Source organism: Sitophilus oryzae, unplaced genomic scaffold (assembly GCF_002938485.1).
Source record: "Sitophilus oryzae breed Bouriz unplaced genomic scaffold, Soryzae_2.0 scaffold_1059_pilon_pilon, whole genome shotgun sequence".
NCBI classification, from domain to species: domain Eukaryota; kingdom Metazoa; phylum Arthropoda; class Insecta; order Coleoptera; family Curculionidae; genus Sitophilus; species Sitophilus oryzae.
In genome coordinates, this window is record NW_022145681.1 from 762,592 (window position 1) to 777,967 (window position 15,376).

General features: G+C 33.8%; 1 protein-coding gene across 1 annotated transcript in view; it reads left to right on the top strand.

Moving 5' to 3' along the window:
* LOC115876530 (lachesin-like) overlaps positions 1-15,376 on the top strand; it is a 502,686-nt gene that overhangs the window by 444,624 nt on the left and 42,686 nt on the right. The window contains exons 5-7 of the mRNA XM_030892346.1: positions 5,534-5,704; positions 7,580-7,708; positions 12,330-12,468. Coding sequence (XP_030748206.1) covers positions 5,534-5,704; positions 7,580-7,708; positions 12,330-12,468 — 439 coding nt within the window. The remainder of the gene's footprint in view (positions 1-5,533; positions 5,705-7,579; positions 7,709-12,329; positions 12,469-15,376) is intronic.

Below are 15,376 nucleotides of genomic sequence, written 5' to 3' on the forward strand. Positions count from 1 at the left end.
CAGAGTGGTCTAAGTCAAAAAATGTAGTTTTTATAGACTAACATTTTTAAAACCTCGTGAGTAGATAGAAAACTACATCAGGAATCGTAATATATTGAAATTAGAAAATCCAAAAAAATTGACTTAGACCACTCTGGTTTCCAAAGGCTAAATGATAAACTATATATCTGTACAATTTTTTAAAATACAATTTTCAAAATCTAAGCGAGGAACCAATTTTTTTTTAAATTATCAAATTAAAATATCTCGGTTATTTTGGACTTATTTGAAATACGGTAAAGAAAATAAATATTTCTTTTATCGAGATCAACCAGCCCTAAAAATATTTGCCCATATTTAAGAATCACCCTGTATATCCATATTTACATAGCAAACGCTGACACCGTTTTTTTTTATCATATCGTATAAGAGTTGCAACTTATAATAATAGCAACTTTGGCTGTTGTAGTTTGTATCCAAAATCCAATATATGCCTAGTATTTAAAGAATTAAAAAAAACGAAAATTTAAAAAATATAATATAAATTGAAATAATATTTTAAAGATGATTGAGTAATTTCATTCTATGTAATCATGATATATCCTTTTAACTTGTTTCCATTACATTCAGTAGGTATTACGAGTGATTTAAAATACGCTTATTAAAAATGTTCAAGTAAAAAAGAAATGCGATACAAACCCTCTTTTATTTTTAATTAAAAATGAAAAGAAAAATCATTACTAACAACGCAAATTATTTTTAAACTGTTTTGAAGTTAATAAGGGCGTTAGACGAAGGTTAATGCTAATTAATTTATAATTTAATTAATAAAAACGTGGCGCAGTGTTTTCTACTTAGAGTGTACCATTTGTCTGATAACTAATTAGATGTTTCTTAAAGATCAAAAAGAAATCTTAAAAATCATGTTGCAAATGTCAAAATCTCCTTTTTGTTTGTTTAATGTTTTTTTAGATATATATTTTTTCTAATTAAATTATAGCAGAGTAAATAAATATGACATTAGAGTTTATGTGTTTAATAGAGTAAAAATAATAGGGGGAGTAAAAATAAATTTGTTCTCTGTTTAACTTACCTATTTATTTACATTTCCAACTAGAAAAACTGAACTTGAAAGCATTGAGTAATCTTGTAATTATCAGAGTTTTTAAGAGAATTTGCTTATGTGTGTAGTTCACAATGTTTTTGTATGAACATGAAAATAACAATTATTAAAGGTGACAAAATTAATGTATATTTCTTGGAACATTTCGAACTTACCGTATTATATTTGTAAAGGCACTAAGGTACTAAGCACATGAAAGTGTGAAGACAAAAATAATTGAATAGGAAGAAAATAACAATGACTTGAATATTCTTCATGTTGAAGAAAAGAAAAACATTGACTCCCGTTTACTGGGGATACAGTAGGAAAAGACCATAGGGCAGTCCACTTTTCTTCTTTTGTGACTTCTTCCTCTTGATCGCGCCCAAAAACTGTTTTTATGGGCATGTTAAATACAGAAATTTAAATGGACTGAAAACTATATCTCTGTGGAATGCTAAATATTTTCCCCGAAAGAGTTTTATATTGTGATATCACAAGTCATTTGGGGTATTGTTTGTTGTTTGGCTGTGAATGGGGAATTATGTAAACATTTATTTAATTAGTAGAATTTAGTAAAGTTACTTTAGATACAAATATTTCTTTGACTTGTTAAATTATTGTAGATGTATTGGTATCACGAGGCCTGTGAGTGATCGAGTAATGAACAGCAAGCATGTATGACGTGTTAACCTAATCTAACCTAACCTAACCGCGAATACTATTCTCAGTTCAACTAATTCTTTTGTAGATAATTTTTCATTTCAGAAAAAACTTTACCACCTGTTTCAAACCACAGATATTTTTGTAAACAAAAAAAATGTGACATTGAATTTGACAATGACAAGGTCATATTTTTGCTGGTATTTTAATTGTAGCTGTCTCTGGGCCGTATTATATATAGTCCGTCTAGAAAGTATCCGGAATTTTATATTTTTCCTAATTTTAATGTATTTTTTTCTGTAACACTCTAAGACAACAGTAATCCATCACGTAGGTTGTGCCGATAGTAGGTTATGACCAAAATCCCATGGCAACACCATCTGCCAAATATTGTTGATTGTAAACTGGCTTAAGATTTGAGATATAATGTCGCAAGTAAAAAAAAGAGAAATGGTGGAATATTTGTATAAAAAAGGCGTTCGAAACGTTAAAAAATTATTGCAATTGACTGAACTCGGAAAAAGTGCAGTATATGAGACAATAAAGAGGATAAAAAATGGCACAGATATGAAGCATGTACCAGTTTCAGGACGACCGCGTAAGATTCACGAAAACAATTTAAACGCTTTAGTGGTATTAGGACGACAGAATCCGCGCCTAGGGTTTCGCAAATTCGCAACAGATTTGGAAGTCAGCGAAAATTAAAAGTGTGTCCAGAAACCTTCCGCATGTCACTGAAAAGACAAGGCTACATATCAAGGAAGGCAAAAAAAATCCCTGCAATAACACCTCTACAAAGGTAGCGAAGAATGGATTTTTGTCAACGTTTTCAAGAAGATAATTTTAATAATGTTTTTATTTCTGACGAAAGTTGTTTCCAGCTTGGTGGAAACCCTCTAAAAATCCTATCAAAAAAATGTTACCGTTCAAGTTTCAAAATTTCCCACTAAAATAATGGTTTGAGGAGCAATATCTCAGCGTGGTGCTACACCTCTGTGTATAGTTGATGGAACTGTTAATAGTGCAAAATATTGAGATATTTTAAATGGTTTTCTTCTTGAAACGGCTCATGTTTTATTTCCAGAGGGGTGGCGTTTTTAGTAGGATAATGCAAGATGCCATAGGTCTGCCTATACTCAAGCTTGGATGCAAGAACACCATTTGGCAACAATTTCATAGCCAGCAGCTTCACCAGATCTTAGTCCCATTGAAAACATATGGGGACTAATGAAGATTGAAGAGGAACGAGCAGCTCCACGAAATAAACAAGATTTGATTAGCTCAGTTTTACAGTACTGGACTACCGCCACTGAACATTATGGTGTGGACCTAGTTTCGGGTGTACCTGGACGTTTAGTTAACTGTTTGGAGTTAAATGAAGGTTGTATAAGTAAATAAAATTAATAATTTGTTATAATTTTTTTTAACTTAAGTCCTAAAATATATATCGATAATTGTAATTTTCCTTTCTTTTTTCCGGATACTTTCTAGACGGACTATATACAGGGTGAGTTTCCTACGATGTTCTCTATGGGCATCTCGGAAACTACTGGAGATAGAGAGTCGGTTAAATGGGGAAAGAATTGCAGTTTTGTGGTCAGTTTTGTGCGTCTTTCAGATTTTTGAAAAACTTCATGGCTTACTAGATATTTCGAAAAAATCAAATTTTTGGCTAGTTTAAAAATTGTCCCTAATTCCATTATAATCTATTTTAGACAAAAAGTGATCAGATAAAAGTAGTATACCCTACTATAATCACATTCCTAATGAGTTTGAGTTCTCCGATTTTTTCTAAAGCCTGTAATTTTTGACTTATGACACAAACATATGTTTTTTTTATGGAAACCATAGTTGGCCATGACTTAATAAAAAGCGCCATTTTTTAAGCTTTTCAGCGATATAAGCTATAATATGTTTCTTTCGCAAAATTACTGAATTATAGCCAATTTTTATCTTTCTTGACTAATTTCACTTAGTTGGCCATGGAAACAAGTTCAGTCGGCGTTGCTCTCAGAAATGTGAAATTGTCGCATTCAATCTTTGTAAATTAAAATAAACAAAAATTATAAATAAAAGTTTTTAAATGAAGAAAAGCGTGTAGGATTGTTGGTTCAACTTTTCTTGGCTATACAGTTTCGAGGATACGTTGACCGGTGAAAATTATTTACGTTTTTTTAGAGAACGGTTTTCAATGGTGTTCTAATTTTGTTATGATTTATTACTTATAAAAAGACAAAATATATTATTAAACGGCTCTTTATAATTTGCATTACACAAACTAAAACTTAAAAAAATAATATCACTATAAGTTATTTTAGAAAATTTTCAAAAAATCCGCAATTGTTTTGAGTACGTACATATATGCATCTTTTTAAAACTGAATTTCTAGCTAGTCTCACAGAACGACCGGTCTTCTCTCAATTCATAAGTTCTGTTGTAAACCTTGTTGTTAACCATACCGCATAAAAAAATCTATACCTAATGGATAGGTCAAGTGACCGAGGAGACCCATGCAATTGGTCCACCTCTTTCTATCCCTGAGTCTACATAATTATGATATAAATAATTTTTAACATTTCTTTCATTGTGTGTGTGTGTGTGAGGGGAGGGGGATTGGTCATAATGAAAGTCATGTTGGAACCACTCTATTAATGCGCGAGTATTAATAAATTTAACTTTTCTAACATGTCTTGAAAATCTTTCTCTAAAAAACGTAAGTAACGTTCACCGGTCAACGGTCAACGTATCCTCGAAACTGTATGGCCAAGAAAAGTTGAACCGATAATCCTACACGCTTTTCTTCATTTGAAAAACTCTTATTTTCAATTTTTGTTTATTTTAATTTACAAAGATTGAATGTGACAATTTCATATTTCTGAAAGCAACGACGATTGAACTTGTTTCTATGGCTAACTAAGTGAAATTAGTCAAGAAAGATAAGAATTGGCTATAACTCAGTAATTTTGTGAAAGAAACATATTATAGCTTATATCGCTGAAAAGCTTAAAAATGGCGCTTTTTATGAATTCATGGCCAACTACTGTTTCTACGGTTTTGTGTCATATGTCAAAAATGAGAGGCTTTAGAAAAAATCGGAGAACACAATCTCATTAGGGATGTGATTATCTACAACTTCTATCTGAAAACTTTTTGTCTAAAATAGATTATAATGGAATTAGGGACAATTTTTAAAATAGCCAAAATTTGTTATTTTCGAAATATCTAGTAAGCCATCAACTTTTTCAAAAATCTGAAAGGCGCATATTTATGACCCCATAAAACTGCAATTCTTTCCCCATTTAACTGACTCTCTATCTCCGGTAGTTTCCGAGATACCCATAGAGAACATCGTAGGAAACTCTCCCTGTATATAAGTAATTTGAAGGTAGATTTTTGCAAATAACTTTTAAATGTCTATTCCAAATAAAATTAAATTCTACATGAGAGTATAATTTTAACGCCTCTTCAGAAAAGTCTAATACAATTTTTGCATAAAACCATCTGGGAAGATAATATTTGACCTTTTAAATATGTGTAAAAATAGTATGTATGTGTTAAAAATAGTATTAAAATTACATTAAAATATTTTGAAATTTGGTGCATAACCAACATTTTTTCTCATTTAAAATTATTACTAAAATGTTACCTTTGATAAAAAAATATGCCAAAATTGTGTGTCGGGATAAATCACCGGACCCCCGATTAGATGTTTCGCTGTGCGATCAAACCTATTTATCGAAAATATGCTGCAGGTAAAAATCCAAAGTAACAATATTTTTCATTTTTCAGTTCCACCTGATATAATCAACGACGACACCAGCGGGGACCTTTCAGTCTCGGAGGGCGAGAACGCTACCCTCTGGTGCAAGGCCACAGGTCATCCAGCGCCGCGCATCGTGTGGAAGCGGGAGGACGGCCAATCAATTGTATTGAGGAAGGGCCCCAGAGAATACGCCAGAGGTAATTTACGTAATTTGCTGGTGGATAATGCTTAGCCGTGCTGTTGGTGCATCGGGCTTAGAAAAAAATGCACTATGTTTCGTAATATTGTTATGAGTAGTAATTGCAATATGTATCGATTAATAGTTTGTTTGAAGTATCAAATTTTTCTTTGAAAGTTGTAGACAATGATTCAGTATTAACCCTCAACTGGCATGATGGGGTCTAGCGGACCCCAAACACTATTTAAACCTCTGTAAGATGTTTAAGTTTAAGAATTAGGCATTGCCGCGCAATTTACTTTTAAGTTAGGGTGCCAATATGCAACTGATAAAGGTGCAGTTGATTTTATCAAGTATTGTTCCTACCAGCTGAGGCTAAAATTTCATTGGAGTCTGTGTGGCATCACCACGCCAAGACCGTTTCATTTTTAGGATGGTGTAAAAAGTGTGCCTCACTGGGACTCTAATTTTGAGGAAGCATTAATTGAGTGGTTTGATGAGCTTAAACAGGCTTAAGTGAGATGAAGATCATCGAGATATTGATTTTTTTTCGAGTAAACCATAACTCCGATTCTGAATCTCTTACTTATAGCAGAGAGAAAATTGAATAATCAGTACCAGAAAAGAAAGAGATGTGGTATATGTCAACGAAGAAATGACAAAAAAAAACAATAATTTCATGAATCAAATGTGCACGATCCATGTACGGCAAATGCAGATCCTATATTAGCATGAACTATATTTGAAAATGTTATGTATATTCAAGGTTTGAAGTTTTGTTGAAAATAATTTATGTATATTACTTTAGCTTCACATTTCAGTTTGTACTTTTAATAATACGGTAAAATCATAAAATATATGTTTTTAATTTCTATGCGTTTCTTAGCCTAGTTATATTTCTGTTGTCAAAAAATCCTAAAAAATGCGTTTTACTTTATTTTTGTATTCGTTCTTATTAATTTGTTGAAAATTAATGAAAGTTGTGTCCACAAGTTTGAATATATTGTAAACAGTGTTAAAATAACAAGTTTTTTATAAAATCTCTTTATCATGTATTTTTGACTGAAAAAAAATTGGGGTCCGTCGGACCCCAGCAATAAGCGTTACATTTTGTGTATTTCGATTTTTGCTTAGAATTGAAGGAAGAATTGAAATATGTAATAATATACTAAAATAGTAATAATATACAGGGGGTTTTATTTAAAAAAAAATGAAACTTTGATGTTGCACGACTTTATGACCGACCCTGTATACTTAAATGTATTACTCGCTAATAGACATTTAAAAATCCTTGCATCCCTATGTATGTATGTAGTATGTATTTAAAAATCATGTAACTTTTATATTTAACATTTTGCGGTACCTCCTATATTTTATCTAATAATTAATCGACCGTTTCCATACATAAAAGCGACCCTGTATAAAAAATACGAAAAAATGTTTGTGTCTTCTTCAAAAGCGAATATCTTTAAAAAAATATATCTATTTAGATGAACCAAAAAAAAACTATCCAGAAAAAAGACACCTAGATGATAAAATTATTTTCAAATTCCTTGCTTTGTTAACGTACTACACAGGGTGTTTAACACTTTCACATAAATATCAATATTTTGCTTTCCCTCGTATAATTGACAAATGGCAACTTTTTTTTTTAATTTAGAAAAAGACACAAAAATTCAAATAATTTAGTTACAACTAATTCCACTAGAATACAACGCATAAAACTTTAAAACACATGAAAATTTTACAGTGCCCGTTTTTCGTGCCGGCGAGTGTATTTTAGAAAACTTGTTTTTTTGCCAATTTTTATCTTATTTTTAATTAATACGTAGTTAATTCTATAGAGTCTTAAATTTATGGTAACTTGTTATTCTAATTAATTTATTTTTTCCAGTCGAGACCTATAATGGCACAAACCTGAACTTTTGGAGATTAGAAAGGAGACAAATGGGAGCATATCTTTGTATTGCCAGTAACGACGTTCCACCTGCAGTTAGTAAAAGAATTGCTTTAAATATAAATTGTAAGTAGCCTATTAGAGTTTCTGATGTTATTAAGGTGCGTTTAAACCGAACCGTGCCAAACATTTTTTACATGTACTTTTGTGCGCGCTTAAAAAATACACTTCAAAAGTACATGTTAAAAAAATGTTTTATGCGGCGCGGCGCAGTAGGTGTGAACGCACCTTTAAGTTATTACTTATATTACTTTTTATATAGTATATTCATACATAATTACATGCTAATTTCAATCAAAATATTAATAATACTACCTACTCATATTTTTATTATAGTCAACTAAATGAAGGTTGAAATCACTGCTAATTCGTCTACCGTGATTTTTCAGGCGGATTGTGTACATTTTGGCGAGTAGTTTTAGGGGAACAAACCGTGCTCGGCCAGTTATGGCCTAAAAAATCGCCCCAAATGGCAATATCTGCAAATATCTGCCAAAATATGCAATTTACAAAATTTTTCTTGGAATAAAAAATGAAGCTTAGGTAATTACCTACAAAATTACTCCTTATTATTTTTTACGTGGAATTAGTAGTTTTTGCGATATTCTGCTTAAAATATCCCTGAATTTTCTCTCCAAGTCTTTCCGATCCGGAGATAGATTTTATAAGCGTATCATTGACTGCTAAGACAAATTGTTCAATAACTCGGCTAAAATTTAATATTTTTTGATGATTCAAAGTTCATTTACAAGGTAGAATCAACAGTTATCATATTTTCGATTTTTTTCATATTTTATGTTAACAAAAAACCGGGCAAATAATCTTTGGTCTAAAAATTTTCAGATTTTTACAAACTTATTCATATTATCACTAATAATAGCTTATTTGTCAATATTTTTTTAACAGTTGGTCTTAGACTTACTTTACTTTTTCGTATCAGGATTATATTATAGTTTATTAACCCAGTAATGGGCTACGTCCAATTCTTCCCGTTTAGCCAGCTATAGGTCATCGAGGGTACATCTGTGGTGGCACGCAGGACATTGAAGAAGATGTTCCATGTCCTGAAAGGCGCCGCAGTCGCATTTGTCGTCATTTCTGTCCAGCAAACCCCATTTGATCAAATTGGATTTTACTGGGACCACCCCAGTTCTGATTCGGTTGAGCATTCTCCAGGTTTGTCCAGGTTGTCCAGTCGCTAGAAACACCATTTGGTGGGCCCTCTCTAAGTGGGTAGTGGGTGGGAGGTTCATCCCGGGGGTGGCTTAGGAAACGGCGTCTGGATTTAAGTCTACCTGTTCCGCACTCTTTGACGAGCATCAAAGGTTTTTTTTAACTTCTCAGTATGTTCATGAGCTTTTCTGCGTAAATCGGGGCTTGTAAAACCTGCGGCCTTGTAAAGGTTTCCTAAGGGGGCGGGTTTCATACAACCTGTCACTATTCTGCATGTTTCATTCAGACTGATGTTCACCTTTTTTGCATGGACAGATCTACACCACACTGGGCAGGCATATTCTGCAGTTGAAAAACACAGAGCTTGAGCAGAAGTTCTGACCACGATAGGTTTGGCTCCCCATTTACTATTGGTCAGCTTCCTTATAAGGGAATTTCTTGCTTCTACTTTTTTTGCGTGTTTTTTTCGCAGCGATATTTGTAGATCAATGTTCTGTCCAGCACGACGCCAAGATAGGTAGGCTTATCTGTGTGTTCTAGTAGTGTCCCGTCCCATGTAACATTAAGTCTGCTGTCTCGAATTAAGGTGGAATGCACTCACTTTAGTTTTGGTGGGGTTAGGTTTTAAAGAATTCTTTTTGTAATAGGTTGACATTGTTTTTAGGGCGCTCTCTAGTTTCTCCTCGATATCTTCGAACCCTTTGCCTTCAACTGTTATTGCTAGCTCATCTGCATATGCAAAGGTTCTAGTGTTATCTGGAATAGGTTGGTCATTTGTATATATGTTGAAAAGAATTGGTGCCAGCACGCTCCCTTGTGCCAACCCATTCTTCTGGTTTCGCCATCGACTCTTTTTGCCCTCGAGCGTCACGAAAAACTGCGTTTTAGAGCAAGGATTCGAGTATCTTGACTAGGTGGTAATCTTTCAAGGTCTCATTGGCTTTATGCAGTAATATCTTGTGGTTTACCGTGTCATAGGCGGAACTTAGGCCGACTAGGGCCAGCCCTGTGATGTGTTTATTCTCAAAACCCTCCTCGATATGTTCTGTCAATGCGAGGATTTGACTGGTGCTTTCCAGGTCTGAATCCTGCCTGTTGTGGAATCAGCTTTGAATCGACGGTCTTCTCTATTCTGTAGAGGATTAGTCTTTCGTAGAGCTTAAACAGATGGCAAAGGAGGGATATGGGTCGGTAGCTTTTCGGAGACTCTGGATTTTTTCGGGTTTAAGGAAAGCTTTTGACTTCCGCCACAGTTTTGGAATTTGAAAGGTTTCGCGACATACGTTGAAAAGTTTAAGTATCCATTCTTTTGTTCCAGGACCGAAATTTTTTATTTGTTCCACGTACATATCGTCAATCCCAGCGGCTTTTCCATTCTTCATGGTATTTATGCCATTGTTCAACTCTTTCATGGTAAATGATTTCTAAAAGTTGGTGTTTTCAGTTGGTATTAGGCGTTTGATTTTGGTTTTCTGGTGTTTAGAGTTGAATTTGCCATTTAGAAGGAGTTGGTTGGCCACTTGATTGGGTGTTATATTGGCAGGGGCCTTGCTTAGTTTTGGGTCACCATCCAGTTTCTTGATTAGATTCCAAGCTATTTTACTACTATGAGACATGTCCATTCTATCTAGGGTTTCTATCCATTTCTTCTCATATGCCTCGCTGAGAGCTGTCATTAAAGCTGTTCCGCAGGTGTGGTTTGATCGCTGAATGGATCTTCCGCAAACAATTGTTCGTACCGCTCCAGGGTGTCCTTTGAGGCATTCGAGAGCCCTGGAATGTAATGTTGTCTGCAGCCCCTAGGAATATATCGTCTGGATATCTTTCGCAGGGACTCAACAAAGATGTGGTAGTTGCTTGGTGTTGGGGCCAAATTGGCTATTTCCTCATTCAGTACTTGGGAGTATTCTGGCCACCTCGCTTTTTTAAAGTTGAATCTCGTACCGAAAGGTATTTTGGTTGTTTTGATTGTAGAGTAGACTTGGATTCCGATAGGTCGGTGTTGTGTCTTTGGAATTGCATTGCGTACATTTTTGCAGCAGGTGTCATGGGATGTTCCTACTGACAAAGCAATTATCGCGGTTATAACCTCGCTTCCAAATTTTGCTGTTGAAAGAGCAAGGGAGCTTGGGATCGTGGAGAAGTGAGAGGCTGGTAGCCTCAGCCCATTGCTCTAGCAATTGACCATTGGAGTTTCGCCATATCCCCAGGTGGTGCTGTGACAGTTAAAATCGCCCACGACAAATTGAGTGTTCTGGTTGTTAAAGTTTCCTGGCATTGAAAGGTCTAGGTTTTGGCCAGGGGGTTTATATACGGAGATTATTATGAATGATCCGCTCTCGATAGTTAACACTTCAATGTCGTGGGTTATTTTCTTACTCGTGGATGAGAGCAGCATGTCTGGTAAATATTGCGCTCCCGTACCTTCTGTGAGGTGCTTCTATAGCCAGACGGATTCCTTTAATATTGGGTCTGTTTGCTGTTTCATCTCTATGCATTTCCTGCAGGCATAGTACGTCCCACTTTTCTGATTGGCATAGTTGCGATATTATATCTCCTTTATTCTTGGTGATTCCCTCAATGTTCAGGCTAACGATCGGCAAAGTTGGCTCTGAAAAGGGCCAGTTTTTGTTTTTGGCTTTTGATTGCATTGGTTTCCGGTGGTGGAAGGTTTTACCGTTATCCACTTGGACAACGTTTCCGAGGAGCGCCGGCATTTTAGTTTTCTTTGTTTAACATATTGTAAAATGCACGCGTGGAGGCACCTTCCTTGCTCCTCGTTGGTCTTAGAGTCTTTTTAAGCAAGTCAGAAAGTTTGAAGTGTTTGTTTAATTACGTTTTAATAAAGAACAACTATTCGTGAGTGGCTTTTCCTACTTTTTGGGGATTTCGGGAAGGTGTCGTAAACAAAAAAAAAATTGCATAATTACGAATAGTCGAATTGGTTTTTTTTTACGAACAACTTTACGAAAAAAAGTGTCAGGATCATTTTTTTAGACCCAATGGTCCATTTGGCGATCATGAAAATCATCTACATGCCATATTTCGGCCAATATTGACGGAAAACCGGTTTTTTGACTTTTAGGGCCGTTTTAAACTTTTTTTTCTGAGACTACGAAAAAAAGTGTAAGCTTTTTTTTGTAGATAATGACTCCAAGTCGCTGCAATGAATAGTATCATCTGGATGAGAAAGAAAAATATGAACACCTACGCAGGAATCTGCACGGCACCTCCAAGAACAATTTTGCGAATTGCATATTTTGCCAAATATTTCCGAAAAATTGATTTTTAGATCATTTGGGGCCATTTTTTTGGCCAAAGCTGGCTGAGCACGGTGTGACAATTTCCCCCCTAAAACTACTCCCCAAGTGGTACACAATACGGCTAAAAAGTCAAGATCGACGAATTACGTCGAACTTTGGTCTTTTCGGGTTCTAACTAACTGGACTATTATAATTAGCTCTACAAGAGTAAATTATTGAAGTAACATAATATATATTTCCTAATTGTTTAGTTGCTCCCATGATTAAAGTGCCAAATCAACTTCTTGGAGCACCCCTTAATACAGACGTACAACTCGAGTGCTACGTTGAAGCTTTTCCAAATACTATAAATTATTGGATTAAAAACCGAGGGGAAATGTTACTAAATGGGTAAGTAAAACGATATTCAGTATATTCTAATATCTAGAATAATTTATTTTAGCCAACAGCCACTACTTATACAGACATTACTCACATGTATACATGCATATAAAATAAATAATATAACACACGCGTGAGTTTTTGAAGTTATAACAAACTAATGTGTTATGAATTCGATATCATATACGCCCCGAACTTTTCTGGCAGTATTTGTGCTGTAGCCGCCTCTGCCTGGTTAATAATTTCTTGCGGAAGATCTTCCTGAATCATTTTTCTTTAAAATTTGGCTTGCTGGTTGATAATTCACTATTTTATCGTTAAAAAATCACGATTTATCTAAATGACGTCTTAATGTCAGTGCTATTTATTATTTACAAAAAAACAAAATGTACATCTATATTGCATAGTAACATGTATGAACGCACTCTGATAATTTATTAATTCGCAAAAATGAAAGTAGAACTGGTAGATCCTTTTAAATCAATTATTCTTTAGAGATTGGAGATGAAAGATTTCTGCTGTTTGATAAAAATGTTTAAGGCACTCGCGTGTTATAACATGTAAGTCACTTGAGAAAATTAGGCGTAGGATCTCGAGGGCTAAACATTTCCCGGCGTGACTTATATGTATAGTCTGTGAAACGAATAACTTTGAATTTGACAGTTCCCGCGGGCTTTTCTAGTGTTAATTTTATTAGGTTAGCAACTTGCGGCCATGCTGATGCCGTCTCTAATAGAACAGCCCCGGAGCGAGATTTATGACGTCACGCTAGTTAGATACTACGGATTAATTATGTTGTAGAATGATGGAAAACATAATTATTCCTCGTATATCTAATTTTTAGGATTATATTCGACATTATGTTTTTCATATGACATAACACTGATGAAGGCTATAAACGTTAGCTATAACAAAAAATTTTAGAATAATTTTACATATAAAATGACAGCTTTCTTTATTTCATAGCCTTCGCTGACGCCTTTTTTTCTATGATATTGTATTATTTGCAAATATAATTTTTCGAACATTGATACTTGCAAAATATACATATAAATTTTGTGAATGCAAATAATAATACATCACTATTAGTAGACATTGAATATTTTTTGTTAAATTAGATCGATTTTCAAAAACCAAAATTTAAAATATATTTTACATATTACCCATTATCTTATACCTATTCATTATTTGTATATTGTAAAACATTTGATGGCATTTGTATGGTTCATAGTTTTATTTTTTAAAGTATTTATTACTATAAATAGGTATATATATTGTATTTATTAACTGTATATTATGTATATTTCATGTAAACTATGTCATTTTTAAAATACAAACCAAAAGTACGAGGAATAATTATGTTTTCCGTGTATTCTACAACATATTTATTAATCCGTGGTATCTAACTAGCGTGACGTCATAAATCTCGCTCCGAGGCTGTTCTATTAGAGACGGCATTGGTCTGATATTTAGAAATGTCAAAGGCTGATGACATTTTCTTTTGTCAATTATGACATTTTGCGTTGATTTTTGCAAGAAGAGGAAGAACTGTCACCTGTTTTATTATTTTCCTTTTCTATTTTACGAAAGTAAAAAGAGTTACCTATCTGATTCGATCAGGCACTCATTTTAAAGAATATCAGTAACTTTTCGGATAGAGGGCTTTTATATTTGCCATGTTGGTAAAAAATAACGGTCAAAATTCAAAGTTATTCATTTTATAGACTATATTTTTTTTATACACTAGTACCATAAATAGCTATAATTTTTGACCCATTCTTTTCTAAAATTTAGTTTTAATTTAATTTAGTCTTATTGCTATTATCTATTGAACTTCAGTTTGTTGTTGTTATTTTACTATTGACTCATACTATAGGTATATACAGGGTGAGTTTCCTACGATGTTCTCTATGGGCATCTCGGAAACTACTGGAGATAGAGAGTCGTTTAAATGGGGAAAGAATTGCAGTTTTGTGGGGTCATAAATATGCGCCTTTCAGATTTTTGAAAAAGTTCATGGCTTACTAGATATTTCGTGTCCAAAAATTGTCCCTAATTCCATTACAATCTATTTTAGACAAAAAGTGTTCAGATAAAAGTTGTACATAATCACATTCCTAATGAGTTTGTGTCCTCCGATTTTTTATAAAACCTGTCATTTTTGACATATGACACAAACATACGTTTTTTTAAATAGAAACCATAGTTGGCTATGGCTTCATAAAAAGCGCCATTTTTTAAGCTTTTCAGCAATATAAGCTATAATATGTTTCTTTCGCAAAATTACTGAGTTATAGCCAATTCTTATCTTTCTTGACTAATTTCACTTAGTTAGCCATGGAAACAAGTTCAATCGTCGTTGCTCTCAGAAATGTGAAATCCAAACTTTGTAAATTAAAATAAATAAAAATTGTAAATAAAAATTTTTCAAATGAAGAAAAGCGTGTAGGATTATTGGTTCAACTTTTCTTGGCCATACAGGGTACTTTGACCGGTGAAAGTTACTTACGTTTTTTAGAGAACGGTTTTCAATGATGTTCAAATTTTGTTGTGATTTATAACTTATAAAAAGACAAAATATGTTATTAAACGGTTCTTTACAATTTAGATTACACAAACTAAAGCTCAAAAAAATAATATCACTACGTACACTTTAAGTTATTTTAGAAAATGTTCAAAAAATCCGCAATTATTTTGAGTACATAAATGCATCTTTTTAAAACTGAATTTCTAGCTATTGTCACAGAACGACCGGTTGACTTAATTAAACTTCTCCTGTTCCGCCTTTTCGAGTGCCTCTCTTAATTCATAAGTATTTTTGTAAAACTTGCTGTTAACCATACCGCATAAAAAAATCTAAAATGGATAGGTCAGGTGACCGAGGAGACCCATGCAATTGGTCCACCTCCCTGAGTCT